This window comes from Ochotona princeps, chromosome 8, assembly GCF_030435755.1.
Source record: "Ochotona princeps isolate mOchPri1 chromosome 8, mOchPri1.hap1, whole genome shotgun sequence".
Lineage (NCBI taxonomy): Eukaryota > Metazoa > Chordata > Mammalia > Lagomorpha > Ochotonidae > Ochotona > Ochotona princeps.
Genome location: NC_080839.1, coordinates 12,887,936 through 12,913,927, shown reverse-complemented (window position 1 = coordinate 12,913,927; position 25,992 = coordinate 12,887,936). Strand labels below are relative to the sequence as shown.

The window sequence follows — 25,992 nt, the reverse complement described above, 5'->3', positions numbered from 1 at the left end:
AGGTTCTGTGGCCCCACCTCTACAGCGAGGATGCAGAACTGGCCCTTTACAAGGATCCTTCTGCCCCCTGTCTGGAACCACAGTCACTGCCCTCCCCATCCCTGCCTCCCACATACCTGGCAGCATGGATCTGACCTCCATTTCCATATTTTATCATTTCAAGAGCATCATGTAAGTGGCATCCTATAGTATCTAACATTAAGATCAGTTTCTTAAATTTGGTATCTAAACTATTTTAGGAATCAATAATTTCTTAGTTTTTTAAATTAATTTATCTGAAAGCTAAAGTGACAGCCGGAGAGTGACAGAGGTCATCCTTTTCCTGGTTTACAACTTCAATGCTGACAACAGTGAAGGCTGAGCTGGACCAGATCAAAGCCAGGGGCCAGGAGCAACTTCTGGGTCTCCCACCTGGGTGACAGGCACCCAAGTTTTGAGGCCACCACCTGCTGCCTTCCAGGGTTTGCAACAGCAGAGAGAGTGCAATGTAAACCCAGGCACTCCAGGTTGGGTTGTGAATGTCCCAAGTAACACTTTAACCTGTCTCACTGATTTTTACTTTTTAAAATTATCCCATGAAATCAATGTATCATGGTTTTTTCAGCATTCACTGATCAAAGGAAGATTACGTTGCTTCCAAATGTTTGCTGTTTTGAATAAAACAGCCATAAAGACTCGGTGTGAAACTAAGTTTTCACATCTCCAGGAGCAAATGTCCCAGGGTGTAATTGCTGGATTGTTCAACAAGCACATGGTTAGTCTTTGAGGAAACAGTTGTATTTTTTTTTTTCCTGGAGTGGCTATCACATTGTGAAATACCAGGGATCCAGTCTGTGAGCTTCCTTGCCAGCATGGTCTGTGGCTGATACACATAGTTTAGCCACTCAGAGCCACATTTCCAGAACGGCCAGGGACCTCTGCACATCCTCCACATGCTACGTGGCCACTGACCTGGCCTCTCCTGCAAAATGCCTGCTCGTGTTTCCTGCCCAATTTCTACTGATTCCAAGGAGTTTTAAAATATATTTTAGACCCATGTCTCTTGTCAGAAATGTCACTTGCAAATGAATTCTTCCTCATCTTTTCAATCCCATTCATAGGGTCTTTCACACACACATACACACATCTTTTATTTTTGTGAAATCCAATTTATTAGTTTTCCTCTTAAGAATTGTGCTTTTGCTATCAGGAACCTACTCCTTAACTCAAGGCCTCAAATATTTTCTGATAAGTTTTCTTTCTCTTAAAAGTTTTATACTTTTATATTTTAAGGCAATAATCTACATTCAGGCTTTTAGAACGTGAGAGACCCTGGTCAGGGTTCATTTTATGACTTTGAGAGCCCAATGACTCCAGCAAAATGGAATTGCTTTTAGAAATGTTTTCAAACATCATTAAGACACACTTGCAGAGGCTAGTTTCTGGGTTCTCTATGCTGTTCCATGTATCCACGTGTCCACCCCTACCAGAGTCTCCCAATGCTTGTTGGTTGACTCCTGTCTAGGTTGAATTGTCAGGAGAGAAATTCTGTGCAGGATAGATTATCCAAGTGTGTCGGCTGGAGGTTCCCCCTTGCACTCTTTTTTAAAATAACACAACAGGGTCCCGCATGGTAGCCTTACAGCTAAAGTCCTCATCCTGCATGCACCATGATCCCATATGGGCGTCGGTTCGTATCCCGGCAGCCCCACTTCCCATCCAGCTTCCTGCTTGTGGCCTGGGGAAGCAGTCAAGGATGGCCCAAGGCCTAGGGACCCTGCACCTGTGTGGGAGACTCAGAAGAAGCTCCTGGCTACTGGTTTCAGATCAGCTCAGCTCCGACCATTGTGATTACTTGGGCAGTGAATCAGTGGACGAAAGATCTTTCTGTCTCTCCTTCCTCCTCTCTGTAAATCTGACTTTCCAATGAAAATAAAATAAATCTTTTAAAAAATAATAAAATAAACACAACATTGTGGGACAGGCATTCAGCACAGTAACTAAATCATTGCATAGGAGGCCTGGTCCTCACACTGATCCAGCTCCCTACCCATTTGCTAGGGAAAGCAGCAGAAGTTGGCCCGAGTGCCGGGACACCTGGGAGTCCCAAACGGAGTTCCTGGACTCTGGCTTCAGCTTGCTCTAGCCCCGGCCCCTGTGGGTATTTGAGGAGTCAATCAACAGATGGAAGATTCTCTCTGCTCCTGCCGTTCAAATAAATTAAAAATAGAAATAAATACATTGTAAAATGCTACAGTCTGATAATTTATATATACTTCTGTAGCATTTCTACTTACCATAAGTTTTTAATTTTTGTGACATACAGAACTCTTTTCAAGTATGATTACAAAAGCTATATAATTCCCCATTGAGGGCTCTGAGCATAATTTACACAATCATTTTCTTATTGTCGAAAATTTAGATTCCAATATGATTGCTATAATAAATAATGGACTAACCAAAACATTTTTGCCTTTAAGTTTTTCTGTGTTTGGGATTACTATCTTAGGCTAGAGTCCCAGAAGTAGAATTATATATAGTTCAATAACAATATGCAAGAGGACCCCTTGCACCCTGAGCAACAATGGGAATTCAACATGCATTCAAATGTGACCGAGAACTGCCTTGCTGTATGTCCTAATATGCATTTCTTTGATCACTTAGTCAGGTTGACTAGTTGCCCTCCTTTTGTAAATTAGCTTTTTATGTCTTTTGCTTGTTGATCTTTTGGGATTTCTATTCTCTTATGGCATAGCTTTCCTAGCAGAAGAGTTCGACTGAAACTGTACCCATGGCTTCCTAAAACCGAAAAAAACAAAAAAAGATACAATTCAACGCCAAAGATCACCTAAAAGATAAATAATGCAATCCTCCATTCAGCTTCTGCAAATCTTACAGGTCTAACAGAAAAGCACTCATCAATTAAATGAAGATATCAGATTGAGATAACAGAACATGTCAGCTTTATGCATAACTCTTGAAAGTTACAAAAGTGAAAGGAATAAAAACTGTACCTGAAGCATAACGACATTGTCACCTTCAAAAGTCACCAACACATCTGTGTCACACTTCAGACCCGCGATCCGATTTTCCATCATGTAACCCTATTGCAGAAGGAAGAGAACAAAAAGCCACACTTTAACCTGGCAGTTCTTCCATTACACAGAACTATTTTCTCTGAAATGAGAAAGCAAAGAATTTTTTCCAAATCATTCTATTTCTGATGGGATCTGGATCCAGTACATCATTTCTTGGTCAGTAGATACCACTTTGTGTGTTGCATTTACAGTTTCACCATATTTTCCCATAAGATTTCAGCAAACTATGCTGATTTTTTTAAACAAGCAGCAACTTATGGCTCATTCTCAAAATGTAGGCCCTCTTGGTGCACACACACACTGGAGAACCGGCAACTGGAGAGGCAAAATGTGAAGGAAGCAAGACTTGGCTCTGCTCGGCCCCAGGCTTTCCTTTTCTGAAGGCCTCTGCACACTCTTCCAGCACCCTGTCCTTTCCAGGAAGGTTCTAGAGTCCTTCCTGGTATCCCAGGTGGCTCCTAAGGTCACTCCTGCCTGAGTCAGTCATATGCAAGATGTCTGAGCTGTTATTTCTCCCAGGAGCATTTTTCAGTTAGCACCTTCTCTCTGGACAGCAAACAGCAGGCTCAGGTCCTACTAACAGTGTCAGGCTCCATGGTCCCACAAGCAGTCACACACTTGGATTGGTCAGGCATGCTCTGTACCCTTGGGCCTGCTGCGTTTCTGCAATGGCCTGGACTTCTGGGTCCCGCTGCCTTCAGAGCCGTGAGAATCTGCAGTCACTAGCCCTGCTCCCTTTTGTCACAACCCCACTGGGAGGCTCAGCCACCTCTCCATTCCCTCCCCAGCACCATGCAGGGTGGTTTACAGAAGCATAGGGGCCTAGGCAAGCCCATGGGACCCCACTGTTACCTTCATAAGGATAAACTGATCTTATTGCAGATCAATAAACCAGACACATTTTAACCCTGGAGTGGTTCACTTGCCCCTCCACCCATGACCCCTGGGGTTCAGCTTGCAACCCCACATGAAATTAGGTACTGCAGGGTCATATCCACGCCTTGCCTTTGAGGACACACCACAAGCCAGGAACCGTGCTGGGTACAAGCTTCAGTTACTCCACATGGTCCTTCTTGTCCTCACAACAGCTTTGAGAGGTGATTTTTACCCTTCTTTTATAAATGAAAAGACTCAGGGATCCTCTCAGAATGTTCTGGAACATTTGCTCAGATTCCAGTGTGGGACAAGATTAGCACAGAAATCTCCATTCTGATTGTAGTAAGTTACCTTCTCACTGACAATGCACAACTCTTCCGTTTTGTCTGTATCCAAGTGGACCCTTGCTGTCTTCTGTTTGTTTGGTATTGGCCATGCTAACTGAGAAGAGGTGCTCGCCGTCCTTCATTATGTCAATGTGATATATTATGTCTCGATTTGCATGTGTTTAACTATCCATACATTCCTGGCATGAATTCTGGTGATTGCTGTGCTCTTAAATTCGATGTGCTAATGTTTGTCATGACTCTGCATATATGTACGTTAGGGATATTGACCTGCTGTCCTTGTCTGGTCTTGATATCACAGGAACCACAGCCTTCCCTCACCTTTGTACTGAAAAGTGTTAGTACTGGTTCTTTCCATGTTTGATGGAACTCAGCAGTGAAGCCATCAGCTCCTGGATATTTTGTATAGAAGTCTTTTTATTACTGATGCAATTTTCTTCAGCATTTGTTGGTGCAGATGGTCTGTTTCCTCATAGTTCAATCTTGATAGGCTGTATCTAAGCTTTCCAATCTGTTGCCATACAATTGTTCACAACAGTCCAGAATAATTCTTGTATTTTTGTGGTGTCAGATATAAGGTCTAATTTCTGTTCTCTGATTTATTTATTTAGGGTTTTTTTTTAAGTTCAGGCTTTATTAAGTTTGTTTATTTTGGTGACAAGTCAATTCTTCAGTGATCTTGCACATTTTAAGACTCTACTTCATTTATTTCTGCTCTGATATGTTGCATTTCTTCTATTAATTTTAGGTTTAGTTTGTCCCTACTTTTTTTGGATGGCTTCACTGCTAAATTCTTTTAAAAAATTTTTTGAAATTTCATGATTCAATCCCATAGGCTCTGAGATTTCCCCTCCTCCTCCCTAAATCCCCTTTCCCACTGATTTCCCCTGTATTATTATAATAGTGTAGTCCTTCATAAGTAGTCATAAGTCCATCATTCTGCTATTTGAGAGTATCCTGACTTTGCAGATATGGACAATGGCAAAGAATCCAGCATCCTATTGTCAAAGTATATTTAACAATTTCCTTGAAAGTCCAACTTTAATTTGGAAGCAGAGATGAATACTGCATTGTATCTTTACATCTTGATATGATAGTCTCTATTACACAGTTCCTCTAAATGATTATGTGTACATGCACGTTTACCTATACATTGCTTGATCTTATATTTTGCATAAAAGTTGCTTATATCAGAGAGAACATATGATATTTGTCCTTTTGGGATTGGCTTATTTCATTGAACAAATGGTCTCTAGTTGGAACCATTTATAGCAAACAGTAGAATTTCATTTCTTTAATGGCTGAGTAGTATTCCATAGAATAGATGTACTACATTTTCTTTATTCACTCCTCTTTCAATGGGCATCTGGGTTGTTTCCGTGTCTTTGTTATTGTAGATTGTGTTGCTGTAAATACAGGATTACAGGGCACTTTCTCATACGCAGATATCATTTCCGTTGGATAGATTCCTAGGAGTGGGTTAGCTGGGTCATATGGTAAATCAAATTTGAGTTCTCTTAGCACTCTCCATACTGACTTCTGTAGTGATTGTACCAGCCTACACTCCCACCAACAGTAAAGGAGGGTGCCTTTCTCCCTACATCCATGCCAGCAGGTGTTGTTAGTAGAGTTCTGAATGTAGGCCAATCTCACTGGAGTTGGGTGAAACCCCTATGTGATTTTCATTTGTAATTCCCTGATAGCTAGGGAGCCTGAGTATTTTCTTCATATGTGTATTAGCCATTTGAATTTGTTCTTTTGAAAAATGTCTGTTCACTTCCTTTGCCCATTTCTTCACAGGGTTGTTTTGCTATAGTTGAGTTTTTAAAGCTCTTTGTAAATCCTGAATATCAATCCCCTGTTGGTACAATATTAACTTGTTTATTTGAGGTCTTTCTTCTTTGTCTGGTATATATGTTTTAGTAAAAATGCATCTTTAAACTGCTGTGTTTTATCCCTTAGACGCTGATATGTTGTGCTTCCAATTTCAACTTGTTCCACAAAATTTTTCAGTTTCTTCATTGGCCCATTACTTACTCACTGATCCATTAGTTGTTCTGTATATTTTTATAATTTATCATGCTTTTAACTTCCAGTTTTATACAGTTATAATCAGAAATGATACTTATCATATTCTTAGATTTGTTAAGATTTATTTTGTTACCTAATATTTGTTCTGTCCTGCAGAAGGCTCCATGTGCTGCTGAAAACAATGTGCATTTCTCAGCTCTTGGGCGAGATTCTCTGTAAATGTTTGATATGTGAATCTGGTGTAGAATGCCATTTAAATTGAATATTTCCTTGTTGATCTTCTGTCTCAATGAGCCAACCAGTGCTTACAGCGGGGTGCTAACGTCTCCCACTTTTGTTGTACACGTAATGCAGTCTCCATATCCCTTTAGCTCTAGTAATGTTTGCTTTATATATTCAGATGCTCCAATGTTTTGTGTGTATATATGTTTATTCTAGTCTCTTGCTGAACTGACCTCTTGATCATCACATAACAACCCTCTCCTCTTACGAAAACTTCTTACTTTAGTCTACTTTATTTGATGTAACTATAGCTATTTTTGTTCTCTTTTTGCTTTCTTTCACATGGGATGTTTTTCGTCAATTGCCTCTTTAATACCAATGACCCATGTATTCGCTCTTTTGATGTTACCCCACCAATCCTGACAGGCCCTTCATTTCTTTTTTTTTTTTTTTTGTTCCTTTTCATTACTTTCTTTCTTTATTTTTTTTTTTAATTTTTTTTCTTTTTATTGTATTGTTGTTGACAATCTTTACATAGTTAATTACAGTTAAAGGAAAAAGAAGGAAAAAAAAAAGGTTTAGCGGGATAGGAAAGTGGGTAATGCTATTATGTCCATATTGTTTCCATCACGTATCTGAGGTAAAGGGGGATATTGAGGGAGAAGCCCCACCCGGTTTCCCGCCCACCCTAAGTCCCGGATGTGGGGCATGCTCTGAGATATGTGCTCGAGTGGTGTTAATCGTTCTGCAGTTATGAATCGCTGCCAGTTTCGCTCGATGAGGTCGTCTACCAATTGATATGGTCCATCATAAAGTCTCCGTTTGCCCCATAATTTGCTGCCAACATATAGCTGAGATGAATGATTGTCCTGTTCTGTCTTCTGTCTTTTCTTGGTTAGAGTTCTGAGTCCAGCAGTTCGATTGGGGAGATCTCCAAGGCCCTTCATTTCTGTTCACCCTTCTGTGAGTGTAAAATTTCAATCAGTTCCTCTTCAAATTCACAGACTCTTCGTGATCAGTGCTGCTGTGGATGCTCCGTATCGCTTTTTTAGTCCCCATTGCATCCATTGTATTTTTTCTGTTCCAGCACTTCTGGTTTTAATCATTATTATTTCTTTAAGGTTTATTTATTTCTGCTTGAAAGTCATAATTACAGAGAGATCTTCCATCCACTGATATTCACTCCCCAAATGGCCATAATGGGTAGAGCTGAGCACATTCAAAGCCAGCAGTTTCTTCTGGGTCTTCCATGTGTGTGCAGCGGCCCAAGAACCTGGGCCTTCCTCTGCTGCTGTCAGAGGCCATTAGCAGGGAGCTAGATTGGAAGTAGAGCAGTCAGAACATGAGCTAATGCCCATATAGGGTGCCCATGCTACAGGTGCTACCACACTGGTCCCTAATTATTATTATTTCAAATGTTGCTAAATTTGTCTGATAAATTTCTGAATTGTTTCTCTGGTTTTTTTCTGGAAATTAACTAGATTTCTTGAAGCCATTATTCTGACTTATTCTGTCCGCTTGATGATGCAACCATTTCCTGACTAATACTGTGGCTGTGTCATATCTATGAATTTTTATAGATACCTAATCCAGGCTTCACAGTCTGATGTGGTTAGAGAATGCCCTTTAATAGCAAGCCACTTTCTTTACCACCTACTATGTACACATGTTCTTTCAATCGCTCCCCAACAATCAATAGATCACGCTCCTGTAACACAATAGGCTCTGTTTCCATGCTGGAGATGCAGCAGAGAATGCAACAGAGTCTGAGTCTCATGGAGTCACAGTCTAGAAAGAGCCAATTACCAGGAAATGAATTTGTAGAAAGCAAGTTCTAGCACAAAGGAATAATTGTTATAGAATGATATGTTGGGTAATGAAAGTCAGGGGACAGAGTGGGAGGTGATGGGCGAGATGGTGTCATAGGGGTTGGCCTTTGTGAAGTGGGAATCTCCTTTTTATTGTTATTAGCTCTCCTTTATTTGATGGGGTGATTGAGGGAGAGATAGGGAGCCTGAACTAGAGGCAAGGCAGTGAAGTCTCTAGTCAGTGTAGAGTTGCCTGGCTGGGGAAGGAGAGCCCTTCCTGGGCCCAGCCACATAAGCAGCCACTACATTTCAGGGACAGAGCTGCAGGCATAAGAGGAGCACGGGAAAATAGGACAAAGAATACCCAGGACTTCTTGACCCACACCAAGGGCCCAGAGGACTAGGTGCTACTTTCCCACAAACCAGGGCACCTGCAGGGGACCCCTGGGGGTTGGGAAAACAGCGGAGCCTAGAAGTTGAACTTCACTCCAGAGCCACTGGGGCCATCTGGACCAGGAGACAACAGGCTCAGGCCCAGCTGAGAAATGGTTGGAGCCACAGTTCCCTAACAAGAGCCCCACTCCACCACACCTTTGAATCCCTGTGTCTGTCACTGTCCTGGACAGGAGTCTGAGCTCACCCAGTTGCCTCCCTGGCCCCCTTTCCACCTGAGTCCTGTACTTCCTTCAGAGGCAAAGCTCCAGGCAGTCTCCTCTGTCCAGGTACACCACTACCTGTGTTGTCTTGACTGACTCCCTTCCTAGCCTAGACCACTCAGCATCCTACTGGAGCCAACTGTCCTCATTAGTACCTGCCCCTGCTTGGGAGGAAGAACAGCTTCCCTGGTGCCCCTGGCTCCCAAGGGACACCATCCATCCACAGAATCTTCCAGAAGCATCTGAAGCCTCCTGGGGACAATAATCATGGTTGTTCCATGTTCTGCACTGTTGCTCCTGCTGCAAGCATTTTCCCTCTACCTGCAACACACACAAACACCTCCACCAACCGCAGGAGTTCCATCTCATTTTTCTAGGCACCTGATTGCCTCAGTTCTAGCTGGTGCACCAAAGGTGTCAACTCAGTGCCAAGGCTGCCATATCGCACAAGACTCTTAGGTTTCTGTGTTCACTTGCAGCTGTCACCTGCAGAAAAAACAGGATTTCATGCTCCAAAAGCACAGCCTACCTGCCCTTCCCAGCCAAGATGCTGCTGAGAAAGGCATGAAGGACTCCAAGTGAGTTACAGCTTTTTTCAACTACAATGAACCAATGTGCTTGTGTGCCAGGCCAGCCAGGCCTCCCCATGCCTGGTGCATGGGTTGCAAAAGCCTGGCTGGGGAGTGGGCTGCCTTTTCATCCTGTGTGTTCCTCCTAGGAAGCTCTGCATTTGAAGAGCCTGAGCAAATGTCTGGGCTCTCTTACATCTTAAGTGAAAGCATCCTATCTGGATACCAGTTCAAGGCCTGGCTGCTCCACTTCCGACCCAGCTCCCTGCTTGAGGCCTGGGAAAGCAGCAGAGGCTGGCCCGAGTCCCTGGGCCCCTGCACCCATGTGGGAGACCCAGAAGAGGCTCCAGGTTCCTGGCTTTGGCCTGGCTCGGTCCTGGTTATTGCAGCTATTTAAGAAATGAACCAACAGATGAAAGAGCTCTCTCTCTCTCTGTGTTTCTCCTCTTTATATAACTCTACCTTTCAAATAAATAAATTATAAATCTTTTAAAAATACACTTGGAAGAGGCCTATATGGAGCAATACAGAGGATGTGTGCATGAGTGTGTGTATTTGTGTTATGGGCTGAATTGTGACCCTCTCATACACAAAAACCCAAACTTCTGGAACCCATAGCGTGACTGTTCAGAAACAAGATCTTGGAAGTGGTAAGATAGAGCAAAGTCACTAACGTGGACAGTAAACCGAGTTGTGACTCAGGTCCTTCTAAGAAAAGGACACCTGGACATAGGCACTTCCACAGAGGGAACAGCATGTGAAGACACAGTGGGGAAAGACAGTAACCTGGGGTCAAGGAAACAGGTGAAGGAGATAAAAGCAGCCTTGTGACGCCCTCTGAAACACTCAGCCTCCAGCATCAGGGAAAACTCAGAGGACACCCTGCCTCCGGTGTTGGGTGCAGCAGCTCCAGCAGACAACCACAGCACGAAGAGGCATCTGCAAAGGTGGTCCCTGTGGGCCAAAAATGCCACCTGCCTTCCAGGATGAACACAGCTTCTAGAGTAAAAGGAAACCCCTCGGAGAGATGGTCAGCTCAAAGACTCAGCAGCACTTCAGGTTTTTCTTACAGAGCAATGATACATTGGATTTTTATTACAGTTCTTCCCATACTGGAGACCATTTGCAGCTTGGGAGTGGATGGGAGAAATATTTCCAAACCCAAACATGAGTAATATTTCCCATTAGCTTCCTTCACTCTTAATAAAGAAAAGAAAGAAAAAACAAATGAAACATGGACCAGACAAACAGAACCCTAAACCTGAGTTGCAAGCCTGGACAGATGCCCAGGGAGCATGGAGGTGTTGCCCAGAGGCTGAGCAGGTTGCGTGAGGCGTTGCCCCACTCTGCCTTCTGGGTTCCATTGGCCCCTTGGCAACTAATTGTGAATGCCACTCAGGTTGTGTCCCATTTCACTGCAAACCCCATGAAACCTGTCTTATGCACTAGAAGTTTAATATTTTCCTGCTGTTTTGCACTTCTCTGAATTTCTAACTGGCTGATTACATTTAATATGTGTATCAGAACAAATTAGAAACAGGCACCCTTTCCTCTTTTTTCAACAAAGGAGGATAAAGTTTGTAAATGTGAAGAACAGCTGAAATCGATTTTATCTTATGTGTTAAGGGAGACCCAATTAAAACTGTGCATAGACCCACCCACCCAGAGGGATGCAACTTGGAACTCTATCAGCTTTGCACCTGTTTGTTTTTTGACCCAGTCCCATGCAATAGGAGCTAGCTGCATGCAGAATCTCGGCTCCATTGCCTTTGATAGTTTTAGGTCACTCCAGAACCCACACCAGAGCTCAGGGCCCAGCACAAGTGAGGGCAATTCAAGTACCAACCTCTCAAGTGGGCACCAGTTCGAGTCCTGGCTGCTCTATTTCTCATCCAGCTCCCTGCTTATGGCCTAGGGAAGCAATAGAAGACAGCGCAAAGCCTTGGGACTCTGCACCAGTATGGGAGACCTGGTTCCCGCCTTCAGATTGGCTCAGATCCAGCACTGTGGCCATGTAGAGAGTGAACCAGTGGATGGAAGATCTTTCTGTCTCTCCTTCCCTCTGTAAGTCTGCCTTTCCAACTAAAAAGACAAATAAATCTTCTAAAAAGAAAAAGTGATGGTAGGTTAACCTGCCCAGCCCTGGGGCCTCCCAGCAAGGCAACCCCATGATTGCTGTCCTGCACTGCCAGGACCAGTGGCTCCAGGAAGAACAGGTAAAAAGGAATCCCTTCATAGATGTGCTGCCAAATGTAGACCAAGGTTTCCCAGGTCTCAGGCAGTACTTTACCCACAGTGAACTGCCCCCATCAGAGAGAAGGGCGTTAGACCAGTGGAAGAAATAGGAAAAGTCTTCCAAATATTTGTAGAAAATGGGATTAATAGATAAGGCACATTTCTCCAAAATCTTCAAAATATTTAATTTATTTTCAAGAGAGACAGAAGGATGAAGAGAGTAAAGAAGAGAGAGGGAAAAAGAGAGAGCTTTTTTTATCCATTGGTTTACTCCCCAAATGCCTGCAATAACCAATGCTAAGCCAATCCAAAGCCAGGGGTCTGGAACTCCATCCAGGAATTCCACAGGCGTGGCGGAAAACCAAGTACTTGAGCCATTATCTACTGCCTTCCATATGCTTTAGCAGGAAACTAGATGAGAAGCTTGGGGAACCAGGACTCAAACAATGCAATCCAATATGGGATGCAGGTGTCCTGAGAAGCAACTTCACCAATGAGCCAACGCCAAGCCTCTCCACAAACTTTCTGAAGAGCACTGGTAGCTAATTAAAATTCTGTGTCAAGTCCCAGGAAGAAGATTATTGGCCATATGAGGAAATAAAATAATAGCAAGACAAAACCACTTCCAAGTGGGATGTCAGAGACCATGTTGATTTGGGACTTTAAGCAAGCCATATTGTTCGAGCTCAGAATGAGAGAACACTTGCAGCAGGTATAAGCAGCTTGAGGTCATGAAAGAGCACAGGATGTCCAAGGGCTAACCCCAAAGACAGGGCTGGGGAGCCAGACACAGAACAAATCATTCAGAGTTTCACAGCCAACCCAGGGATTTGTTCATGTTAGTGTAGATGTAAAGTAAAATCAAAAACAAACTTGGCTTTGGAGTAGATTTACTCCAAAGTGACTAAAAGAGATGACTCCAGTTGCTGAGTAGAGCACAGATAATGGAAGGAGACACACAGATGGAGAGACAGAGAGAGAGAGAGAGAGAGAGAGAGAGAGAGAGAGAGAGAGAATGATGTGGTACAGATGGGAGACATGGGAGGAACATAAATGGTAGTGAAGGAAAAGGTGGGAGAGACTCAGTGTGTGTGTGTGTGTGTGTGTGTGTGTGTGTGTGTGTGTGTGTGTGTAAGGAAGGGGGAGACTGGCACATGAAGAAGCAGGTGGATGGTGAAGTGTTGAACAAGTTGGAGAGTCCTGGAGGGTGAGATGTTTGTGGGAAAAGATGAGATGCACACATCTACGAATGTCCAGTGTGACAACGGGTGAGACATCCCGGGGATGGGTCAAAATGCATTAGACACAGGGATCTAGAGATGAAAGAAGACATTCTAGGGAGCAGGTAAATCAGAACCCCAACCCCTTGGGTAGATGTCTAACCCCGGGAAGGGCTGGGATCACCACAGTAGTGAGAGCATGGAGCAGAGGGAGCTCTGAGTCAGGTCTGGAAAGTGCCTGGTCCAGAAGTCAGGTGGAGGACGGCCAACAGAGATCAGCAAGATGGCAAGGGAGAACACCACAGGGTAGAGTGTCCTGCCGGTGAGGTGTAGGTGTCAGCTTGTGAGGCTTCCTGGGTGCATGCTGCTAGAGCTTAGGCTACTGAGGACCAAGAAGGGCCTTCTGGAGTAGGCCACAGGGAAGCACAATGACTCAGCAAAAACTGTTCAGGTAGTAGGAAGGAGGGAAACTAAGCTTCGTGGGATGTTGGTTTACGTCAATATAGCAAACTAATGGAACCCATTGAACACAATCTTGATAAAATGCTTTTCAAACGTCTTTTCGAACGCATAGCTGAACCAAGCAAAATGAACACCAGACATAATGAAAGACATGATTCAAATGAGGCCAGGAATGAAGTCGCATCAAGATGCCTGCAGAAATCCACTCTTCTGGAAGATGATATCTAGGTATGAGTGAAATAAGAAATAAGAAACCAGCATCCCCTGGCCAAGAAGACAATGAGGAAACCTGCTGGTTTCAGCTCCTGGTTGTAAAATGAAGAGAGAAAACATCTTTTATTTTTTAAGATTTATTTATTTTTATTGGAAAGGAAGATTTACAGAGAGAAAGAAAGCCAGAGAGAAAGATCTTCCATCTGCTGGTTCACTCCCCAAGTGACCATAATGGTTGAAGCTGAGCCGATCTGAAGACAGGAGCCAGGAGCCAGGAGCCTCTTTCAAGTCTCCCAGGCAAGTGCAGGGTCCCAATGCTTTGGGCCAACCACAATTGCTTTCCCAGGCCACAGACAGGGAGCTTGAAGGGAAACAGGGCAGCAGAACACAAACTGGTGCCTATATGGGATCCTGGTACATGAAAGGTGAGGATTTAGCCACTGAACCTTTGTGTTGGGCCTAAGAAAACATCTTTATTTAGAATTGCCAATGTAGCCTGCCTTCCTATGGTTCTGCAACCCCCAAAGCTCAGGCAGAAGATCCACTCTGAGCCCCTAAGCTGTGGTCTCCAGGCACATGACAGAGGCTCCTGCAGATACTCTTTGACCTAAAAGAAGAAGCAAAATAAACTTCTAGAGACTATAAACTGAATATATACATCACAAAAGACAAAAGAAATAGAGGACAGTCAGAAGAAGTAACATTCAACAGGATCAGAACGGCAGAGCCCGCAGAGATTAATATCAGCCTCCCTCATACAAACACCCTGGAGGAGACGAGAGAAAGAACCATGAAGAAGGAACACTCAAGATGGCTGCGACCTCGAGTATTCAGGAACTGACAAGTGACACAAATCCACAAAGTCGGCACACCCCAATGAGCTCCTCTAGGAATAACACAACCAAATTACGACTACACACGTTGCTGTGAAACCACAGATCAACAAGACCAATAACACATCTTAATAGAAGCAGACAGAAAAAAAAAAAGAGATTACTGCAATTACATTTAGACAGGCAGCGGATTCCTTGGCAACAAGTGAACCCAGACGAGCAGCACAAACTTCAAAGAACTGAGAGAAAATACCTGTCAACGATGAATTCTACACTTAACCTTTCAAGACCGAGCCTGGAATAAAGACACATTCAGACAAACGGAAATCACAGGCCCACACCAAGTGCTCATCTGAAGAAAGTATTCTAGGAACAAAGAAAATGACTAGAGATGTGAGAAGGAATCCTGAGCCAAAAAAAACCTTGGTAAAAGGTGGGAGCTCTACCGAAACACTGGCTGCATATAACAAAAGAATTCAACGGTTTCCAAAAGTGGAATTGAAAACATATAGTCCTGAGGTGACAGACAGCAACTGTAGGGAGGTGGGAACTGGTGATTATTAAATAACCCAAGCTCTGTTATTGGTGGGTAAAAAGAAAGTCAACAATTTACTTGAGCCCTTGTAAGCTAAATGCACACTTTAAAATTGCTAAAGTGGCCACAAAATTAACAAAAATAGAGTAAAAACTACGAGAGGGAAAAAATGAAAATTAGAAAAAAAAACCATAAATGTAAAAGTTAGAAGCCAAGTCCAAACAAGCAGAAATAAGACACCACAAGTGAAAAATAAAGAGTATGCGCGGTGGGCATTTAGCCTAGCAGTTAAGGTGCCCCAAGGCCTGGGTTGGATTCTCAGCTTCCTGCTTGTTTAGACTCCAACAGCATTGAAGACGGCACAGGTATTCAGGTCCCTGCCGCCACACAGGGGACCTGGATGAAATTCCCAACTTCCAACATCTGCTCAGCCAAGCTCTGGCATTTGAGGAGTGAGCCAGTGGAAGGGAGCTCTCCCTCTGTCTCTCTCACAAATAATTTCTTAAAAGAGTAAGATGGAAGAAATTAATGCAAATATAACAGTAGTGACCATGAGTACTTGAACAGCAAATATTATCTTTTCAGGATAAATTAAACATAAAAAGCAGGCAAATGTTATTTGTAAGAAACATAAAACACCATATAACAATAAAGTATGTAATGGGCAAATACTAACCAAATGGAAGGTTTTGTTCTTATATCAGTATTGGAAAAAAAATACATTTTAAGGGCTTAACAGAGGTACAGAGACTCACTACATAAGAAATATTATGATTCCTAGGAAGATAAGACAATTCTAAACTTACAAAAACCAAATAATCCGATTTTAAAATGATGAAGGTGAAATTGTTGGACGTACAAACAAATGGTCAAATCTGCCATCAGTGGTGGGAGATTTTAACACACAGCCCACAGTAATCGATAGATCAAATAGACCAAAAGCTCAGTGAAGGCAGAGGACATCAAGCTATTAATGAGCTCGATCTGTTGGTCTCGCTGGAAACCCTGCAACCATACCATAGGCACACACTTCTTGGAGGCACACATTGAAATTGACTGGATTCTAGACTATAATGTAGTTCATAATAAATTCCAACACCTCTCTATCCCCTTGGCCATTTCTTCTGACTACAACAGAGTTAAATGGAGAAGCAACTTCATAATGTCAGAATGACAGAACAGCAACTACAAAGAAGGTAGAACTGTACAAGGGTTATTGTACACCCTAATCACATGGCCTCGGTTTGACCATTGGTTCTGCCAATTTGGGAGCTGTGTGGTATTGAGAAAATTGCTGAGGCTTTCAGCATACCAGTGTTTGTACAGATAATATTGACATCATAAGAGTGCTATTTTTCAGGACAAGTGTTTAGCACAGCAGTTAAGATGCCAGTAGGAGTTAAAATATCTTATCAGAGTGCTTGGTTGAGTCCAGACTCCTCTGCTTCTGCCCAGCTCCCTGCTAATGCATACCTTGGAAGAGGCTGCAGATGGCTCAACTACTTGGATTACTGACCCCTGTGTGAAAGACTGCGTTCCAACCTCCAGACTTCAGCCTGGCCCAGCCCCAACTGTTGTGGACATCTGGGGAGTGAATCAGCAATTGAAAGCTTGTTCTCTGTCTCTGCCTTTGTTTCTATTTCTGTCTCTTTAGCTTCCAAGTAAAATACATAAAAATTTAAAAAGAAAAGTAGTACACATTATAGGATGACTGTTAGAATCTATGTACCAGAAAACCAAAATCTTACATATCAAATTGTGGCTGATGTAGCCAAAGCAGTATTTAAAAATAAAAGAACAGTTTTCAAAGTTTACAACAGCAGAGGAAAACTGGAGAAAATTAAAAGATAATGCCCAAATTGAGATAGTAGGTGATGGGTAGAACACAAGAGAGCAGAAGTAAGTGAATAAGAAAGATCTGAATTAATGAAATGAAACAGACACAATGGAGAGGAACAAGCGAACCAACAGTTCATTGTTTGGAACGATAAAGCTCTCAAGAGCAGAACAGGAAAAAAGGAGAAGTTAAGAGGGACCAATATTCAGAATGGCAACAGGAGCATAATCACCGACACAGACACACAGACATAGTTTAAAAAGAGGACATTGTGACCCTCTTGCCAATGCAACTTAAAACTAAGAAATGGATACATGTCTAGAAAAATGCAAATTACCAAAACACATTCAGGAAGAAAAAGGAAACTTGAATGGCCCATAATTACCAAAGAAATAGAATTAACCATTTACAAATGTCCTTACAAAAAACCACAAGACCTATATGGCTTTTTAGTTATTGTACAAAATATTCAGGGAACAAATAACTCCACTCTATGCAAACTTTTCCAGATATTAAAGAAGGAATACTTCCAAGTTACTTAATAGGAATGATATAACTTTAATAGACAAACTCAATAAGGACACTTGTAGAAAGGGATGAAGATCTGCCAAATGCATAATCATAGACAGAAAAAAAATTCTAAGCAAATGACTAGCAAAGATAACGAGCAGTGTATTAAACACACACAATCTTTAAAACCAAGCCAAAACAGACCTTCCTTAACTTAATAAAACTACAAAATATCCATAACTGATAGCATCCTTAATGCTGAAACAGTAAGCATACTCCCTTTAAAGTCAAAACTAAAATTTAGCTGTGTGTTATTAATCACTTCATTTAACTGATGTACTAGAGGTCACTGCCATTTTTACAATTTTAGACCAAGAGGTACATGTAAATAATGGTAAAGGAAGAAACAAAGCTATCATTTGTTATAAATTACCATCTTCATAACAAGCCCAAAAAGATTTCAACAAGTCATTAGAATTATTATGACAATTTAATAGGTTGCTGGAGATAAGATCAGCCTATAAAATTTAACTCATTTTGATACATGTGCTAAGAGGATCACCGTCTATTTTAAATGCTATCATATATATCTCCTCACTTAGTTTGTCCAGTACCACTAGATCCGGGCCATGCACATGCATGCTCAGTGATAGACAAGCCCATTCTCTAACCCAGAATGACTACCTCAGGAGGGATTCAACACCGAGGGAGACGGAAATCCAGAGCTGTTTCTGTCATTCACCATCTTGTGTGCTGGCAATGGAGATGCTATCAATTTGAGCTCGGGACCAGAAGTATTTCAGATTTGGGGATGTTTGTATCTGTGCAGTATCTTAGGGATAGGGCCTGGGTCTAAACATGAGATGTATTTACCTTTCCTGTATACCTCATACTCATAGCCTAATAGATAATTGTATATAATACTTTTAGGTCAACTGCGTTTTGACTGAAACCCACTACCTCAGGTCAGGTGGAGGATTTTTCACTTGTGGCTCATGTCAGCTCCCAAAAGATTCTGGATTTTGAAGCATTTTGGATTATTGGTTTAGGAATGTTCAACTTGCACACTACAGATCAAAGGGAAGTCACAATTTATGGAAGAGCAAGGAGAAAGAGCAGACTCTTGGAGACGCACCCCAAGGCTGGGACCATGGCTCCCAAGGGATGGAAGATGTGGAGTCCAAAAGACTGGACCCCACACCCCTTCCCAATACCTGGTCCTTAGGAGTTCTGCATTCTCTTTGCCTCTGCCCCTTCTCACCCTCCCTAGTGAGCAGAACTCTCCTTTCTCATTTGGATGAGTCTGTAGGAATCTCTCTTATTTGCAAGACATCCTATCTAAAAAGTTCACAGATACAACAACTTGGCTTGCAAAGCATTCTTGTCCCTCTTCTTGTCTCCTTGATGATGAACCCTTCTGGAGAGTTCTGAACTGTCTGTCTCAGGGGAGGCTCGAATGAGAAACCAAACACTTTACAGTAGATTCAAAAGTTGGCCCCTTGGCCCTGGATTCCTGCCAGCCCCCAGCATTATTCTCTCCTCACCCTGGAGTCGAGCCACTACTCAGGAAATTCATCATCGCCTTGTTTATGCCCTTAAGACATTTGAGCTGAGGCCTTCAGAGGAAGGTTGCCAATAGAATGGATTCATCTTGGGTCCTTGAAGCAATCTCTCTTCTCTTTATCAGTGCTGAGGGTCAGTTTGACTGGCTGCCACTCTCCCACTCTAATTTGCCTGACGAAATAGACCCAGGGACATCAAACACTCACAGAGATGACATGCGGGCAGACTTTCTCTCTGCAAGATGATATTGTCCAGCGACCACAGATGAAGAGCTAGAGTAGGAGGCTTGTTTTTTGTTTTTCTGTTTGTTTGATTTTTTTTTTTAAAAAACCAACTATGGGTTGTGTTAAATGAGTGTTAAGTGTGGAGCACTGATTAATGTAGATCCCAGAGGACCAGGGAATTGAGTCACCTTCCCCCACCATATCCAAGAAAAAAAATAATAATAAATGAATAAGTGAGTGGAGTTCCTAATTGATGAACGGGAGCCATGGATTTGGAAGGCCCTAATCAGAACACCACAGGAATAACAATTCCTGGTTCTATGTCATTGTCTGTCAGGGGATTAGAGGTGGCAGCTCTTCTAGGAGCCCCATGCTTCACTACAGGAGCTTCCTGCATGTCAGGGAGCAAACAGAAACTTCTTTGTACAGTAAGAACTGATTCTTTGAACCTGGAGCAATGTTCTTTCAACAAGGAGAACTCATTGATCATCCACCAAAAGGTGGTTTTCATGGCACTGTCTTTCCAAACACCTTCAGCCACACAGGTTAGGATCTGCACAAGGCTCACCAAGTGATAGCAGTGCCAAGAAGATACTGGGACTCCAGTACGGAGCCTCCATTGCCTCGATACTCCTCAAACACCCTCACATGCTGGAGTCCAAGTTCTTGTCCCACTCCTGAAGGAGCCTGGACAGCCTGGGCCAGGGATCCTGCAGGTGCTGTTGTGACATCACATTGCTCCCTAGGAAGAGGTCTCTGAGATAATGTGGAAAGGGAAAGGATCGGTCAAAGACTTGTGGGGAATCCAGAAAAAGGCACTGAGGCTGGGAGGAGTGTTGTCACTAGAGGGAGGGCCACGGCACATCTGGACTCTCCTGGACCATGCCCCACTTCCTTTTCCTCACCACCTCAGTCACTTGGCCTTAGCTACAGTAACATCTGTCCAACTCGCCTCTACCCTGTCCCCCACATGATCTTATCCAGCTGGACCCAGAATCCCCAGACTTAGAAATCCTCCACCCGCACCAGCATTAGCTCCACAGGGCCCAGGCCCAGCCAGGATTTTTCTTGGATCTACTCCTTTTAAAGGAGTTGGATGGGGAGTGAAATGGCCTCTGATGGAGTAGATGTGAGTCAGGCTGACCTTCTTGTCTGTTTTGAAAGATGCATGTCCAGGGCACTGCTGTGAAGAGCTTAGTGTCTAAACACCATCATCTTTGTTCCGGGAAACAGTAACACTGCAGCACGCAGGATGAACAGGGTGGCCCTTAAGTGATTGTTCCTCCTCTGGTCCATATCACTCGGGATACTCCGTTCCAGGAGAGTTTGCTCCTTCCCCTGCCCCTTGGGGATGAGCAGGTAGCCCCACCTCCCATGCTCAGGAATGTCTGGGTCTTTGTATTATGTTTTCTAACAATTCCCCTGGATCTGCTCACCAGCAGGTACTCTTGAGTGCATTCAGCACCTGTATTTAGGATGCCTCTGCCCTCCCTGGGAGGCACCCAGGCCGCGTGGGACCATGCATGTGTCAGCAGCACCAGCGGGATCCCCGGCCCAGGCTGGATAAGCTCCTTCAAGTGTGGAACAAGAGTTTGGGCTCCAACACACAGACTTTGTGAGATCTCCTTGGGATTCCCAGAGCTCTGCTTTGTTTATTTCAGGCCCTAATTCTGTTCCAAAGGTTGGTGGATGGCAGATAAATGAGGTGGTGTTGGATGTTCCTGAGGAGTCAGTCTTGGGAAGAAGTCTATGGAATAAGCAGGGAACTCAACATCACCAACTTTCTTTTTAAAATCTGCAAGCACTTGCAGTTGTTTCCGTGTTCTCTTATGCAATCCTCAAGCATCATCACTCAGTACTCGTCCAGCTGGTTTGCATCTGCAAACGGCAAACAGCAGCTCCATGTCTAACTTGAAAGGAAGGTCAAGGCGTGTTTGCTGATAACCTTATCATCAGGCTGGATCGCAGATCTCTTCTGAGACTTCACACTGCCCCAGTGCTGTACAGATATCTCTTCCCTTCTATGTGGGACTTGGGAATATATCCAGGAGCAACAGAGCAGCCAGGAAAGTCAGTAGCTCTCTACAGATGGGGACAAAACCATAAAGCCCTGCTGTGGAGATTGCAAGGGCAGAGGGCACAGTGACCAAGAATGGTACCTTCCACTGGTATCAGGAGGGCCACATGGAGGAGGGCACATATCTGACCCTGAGCATCCAGGTACAGGAAGCATAGAAGGTCTAGTTTTGCAAGGCAAAGCCAGTAGCTGGGGCTTAAGCTACAGCTGTACTCCAGCAGAAGAATAGGAACTTTGGCTTAACTTGCTAATCCTCCACCTCCAAAATCAATAACCCATGTAGATACTGGTTCATGTCATGGCTGCCACACTTTCCATCCAATTGCCTGCTTATGGCCTGGGAAAATGGTGGAGGATAGCCCAAGTCCTTGGGACCCTGCACCCTTGTGGAAAACTTGGAAGAGGCTCCTGGCTCCTGGTTCCCAGCTCTGGATTGTCTCAGCTTTGGCCATTGCAGCCATCTGGGCCACAATGTGAACCAGCAGATGGAAGATTTCTCTCTGTCTTTCCTTCCCTCTGTAAATCTGATTTTCCAATAAAAACAAATAAAAAAAGAAATGCATTCTGTGATGGGTACACAACAGAGTTGCTCAAAGACATGCTTCTCAGAACATATCCAGTCATTAAGTGGTATGTAACTATATAAGGATTTAATAGATAAGGAAACCAAGACATTCAGTGTTAATGTCCAGTCAAGGTGACAGAGCCCCAACCATGAGAGTCTACCCAAGCCCAGGGACACACCTTCCACAACCAGGAGCCTCTCTCACTGCTCAGATGGCCTCGTTTTACACAAGCCAGAAACATGAGAGCTGGGGCTGTGTCACTTCCTTTTTCTCAAATGATTTCAGACAGCCAGCTGGAGTTTGAGTACAAGGAAAAGAGGCAACAAGTACATACAGTTAGCATCAATGGTTGACCCCATTAGTCCTTCAGGGAAGAAGGCAGGAAACAAAGAGAAGTGATACAGATTTACTTCACAGAGACACAGCCAGGCTGGACTTGCAGAGACCTGGGAAGAGCTGTGAAGATGGCATCCCATGGGGATGGGCAAAGAGTTTGCACCCGTCCCAGTGAGGCTGGTTGGACTGCCCATTTCAACACTGAGTTTCAAAACCGAAATGCAGAGTACATGTAAGCACAAGGCTCTGGCCCTGGGAGTGCCTAGTGTCCAGCTTCAGGCCAAGGACATTTATGCGTTTGCTGACTCCTCTGCCAACTCCTTCCTGATGTAACACAGAGATGTGGGGTAAGCCACTTAACCAAATCCCACTTCACTTCCCTCTCCTATACAATGGAGGAAATAGTAGGGGATCAGTCCAGAGGGTCTCTTAGGAAAAGAAGGGTCTGGTCCTGCCCAACAACCTCTACCACTACAGAAAGACCCAGCACAACCAACACTACCCAGTAGGCAGCTCAATAAGACACGTCCATGCACATTTGGAAGCTGGGGCTGGGGAAAGTGGGGGAGCTGCCCAAATTCCCAGAGACACAAAGTCACAGGTTAGAGTCAAACTGTGCTCATCCCACTTAGTGGAGCAGAGAGGACAGAGGCTAATGTCATGCCTCTTTCACACACAGCATGGGCTGTGAGTTCACCTTTTAGAGCTTAACCTTAAGCAAGGGATTTACTCTCTGGCTTCTGTTGGCTGAGTATTTATGCAGTTTCAGAACTAGCTGGTTCACCCTATGTATAGCACTTGCACAGATGCCTACACAGACAGGAAGTGCTTAATGCCTGTAAGCAAAAACAAATCAACAGTAGAGCATCCACAGCCCCTGCTCAGGGCAAGCTTGCGTCCTGGGCCCCTGCACATGTAGCATCTGATGTGAGAAAAAGCTGTCTCTTGTTCAGCATGGAGAATCGGCAAGGAGGGCAGGGCTGGGATTCCAGAAGCAGGAAGCCCCACCCAGTCCAGCACCTCTGCTCTGATCAGTGTGGGCCGCCTAACCTTACGAGGCTAAGCTCAAGTCAGAGCTGCAATGAAGCAAGAAGGAGCAATGGGGCTCGGGTTACCATGAGACTCCTGCACATCCCATCCCATGATGTCAAGCCTTCCTCCATGGGGAAGCTTCCTCATGCGACCCCCAAGAACGCCCCTCCGACCTCCTCCCTGGGCATAGATTCTCGCTATCAGCATGAACTCTGGGGACAGACAAATCCGATTTTGAATCCTCTGTCTCAGTTTGTCTTCTGTAAGATGGGAATAGCCCAAAGTAGCCACCAGGCACGGTTACTGTTCAGTGCACAGACCTTTGAAACTGTTATACCTGCTTGATGATTCAACCCCTCTGACAAAATGAAATTACATCATTTATCACAAACAATATTCTGTGCTGTGAAATATATCTTTTTGTTTTTAAGATTTATATATATATATTTTTTTTTTGTAAAAGTAAATGCGATTTCTTATCCACCTTCTGTGACCACCTCATTGACATTTCAATTTTGGTTTATATACAACATATAACATTCATAACATAACTTGTTATACATAACATCATATCAAATTAAGGCAAACATGTGGTATTTAACCTTTTGGGATTGGCTCATTTCCCTTAGCATTATGGTTTCCAGTTTGGCCCATTTGGCCACAAAGAACTGCATTTTGTTTTTTTTAATAGCTGAGTAGTATTCCATGGAGTAGATGAACCATAGCTTTCTTATCCAATCCTCTGTTGATGGGCATTTTGGCTGCTTCCATGTTTTTGCAATTACTGATTGTGCTGCTATGAACATAGGAGTGCATGTTGGTTTCTCATAAAACAAGTGTTCTGGATATATTCCTAGGAGTGCTATTGCTGGGTCATACGGTATGTTGTATTTGAGTTGTTTGAATGTTCTCCATACTGATTTCCATAGAGGCTGTTCCAGCCTGCAGCCCCACCAGCAGTGGAGTAGGGTTCCCTTTTCCCCGCAACCTCGCCAACAAGTGTTGTTGGTGCTTTTATTCATGTGGGCCAGTCTTACTGGCGTTAGGTGGTACCTCATTGATGTTTTAATTTGGATTTCCCTTATTGCCAGGGAACTTGAGCATTTTTTCATATGTTTATTTGCCATTTGGATTTGTTCCTTTGTGAAGTGTTTGCCCATTTCCCGTGCCCATTTCTTGAGTGGCTTGTTTGTTTTGACATTTTGGTTGTTTTGTAGCTCTTTGTATATTCTGGAGATCAGCCCTCTATCACCTAAGTCGTGTGCGAAGATCTTCTCCCATTCTGTGGGTTGCCTTTTTACTTTGTTGATTGTTTCTCTAGCTGTACAGAAGCTTCTTAGTTTGATGAGGTCCCACTTGTTTATTTTGGTCTTGATTTCTACTGCATTTGGAGTCTTTTTTAGGAAGTGAGGGCCTACCCCTAAGTGTTCCAGTGTGTTTCCAACATTTTCTTCCAAAAGTTTGAAGGTTTCTGGATGTAGGTTTAAATCTTTTATCCATTTGGATTTGATCTTAGTATATGGTGAGAGATGTGGGTCTATCTTTTTGTTTCTGCAGGCTATCAACCAGTTGTCCCAACAGCATCTTTCTAGATCTTGTTCAAGTACTTGCATCATCATCAGCTGTCTTCATAGGAGTATGAGCAAGAAGCTGAAAGGAAAACAGAGAAGCCAGGATTTGAACCTGTTGGGGATGCCAGGGTCAGAAAGCGGGGATTTAACCTTCTGTGCCATAGGCCAGCTCACTTTAGTTTCTCCTGTAGTAAAGATTTATCAGCAACAAATCCTTCCTACTTGCAAAATTCTGGAAAGATCTTTATGATTCTCTTGTGGATCTAGAAGTTTAGATTGATTTCTTTCCTTTCAAGATGTCCCCTTGTCTTCTCCCTTGTCTTGTTTCCAGTAAGACATCTGCTGTCATTCTTGTCTGTGTTCTGTTACGTGGAATATGTCTTCTTTCCGCAGGCTGTGGGAGGAGTTCAGAGGGAGTTCAGACCAGTTCACAATGGGAAGGCCCAGCTTCATCTCCCGTGTGACTACTGGGCACTGTTTCCTTTGCTTCTAAGAGGCAACTCCTCCCTCAGCCCGTCACACACATGGCTGGCTGAGACTCAGTTGAATCTTCCAGGAGGATCTGTTACACATTTCTGAGTTCTGTGTCCATCTAACGCTTTTCTGTATGCTCTTCTACCCTGAGAACTCTACACACTTGGTTTTTTGAACTTTCAGTTACATGTCTTCGATTCAGGGAGCTCTGTCCAAGAATATTCAATCAGCACACAAAAAACAAAGGCCTTTGTATATACAAACAATTCCATGATTGAGAACAAACTTGTAAAATACGTCCCAAGAAAAAATGCTTGGGTATTTTAGCTGTCAGGAAAATGCAATTACAAACCACAATGATGTTCTTACCTAGCCCCAGTGAGAACGGCCAATATACAGAAATCAACGAACAATCATTGCTGGCAAGAATGTAGAAAGATACTGTATTCTACTGTTGGTGCAAATGTAAACTAGTACAACCATTATAGAACACAGTAGAGAGATTCCTTAGATTTTTGAAAATAAATCTACCATGGGACCCAGCTATCCCACTGCTGGGAATTTACCCAAATGAGAGGAAATCACCATATGAATTATGTGTATTTCCAAGTTTATAGCAGCTCAGTTCACAACAGCTAAGATATGGATACAAGCAGATGTCCATCAACGGATGACTGGATTAAAAAAATGTGGTCTATATACACTATGGAACACTACT

The 25,992-nt window shown here is 43.4% G+C and overlaps 1 protein-coding gene across 1 annotated transcript in view; it reads right to left on the bottom strand.

Annotated features, from left to right (window-relative positions):
• The window catches only part of ACOXL (acyl-CoA oxidase like), a 312,000-nt gene that overhangs the window by 118,350 nt on the left and 167,658 nt on the right, over positions 1-25,992 (bottom strand). Inside the window, exon 13 of the mRNA XM_058667609.1 lies at positions 2,994-3,083. Coding sequence (XP_058523592.1) covers positions 2,994-3,083 — 90 coding nt within the window. The remainder of the gene's footprint in view (positions 1-2,993; positions 3,084-25,992) is intronic.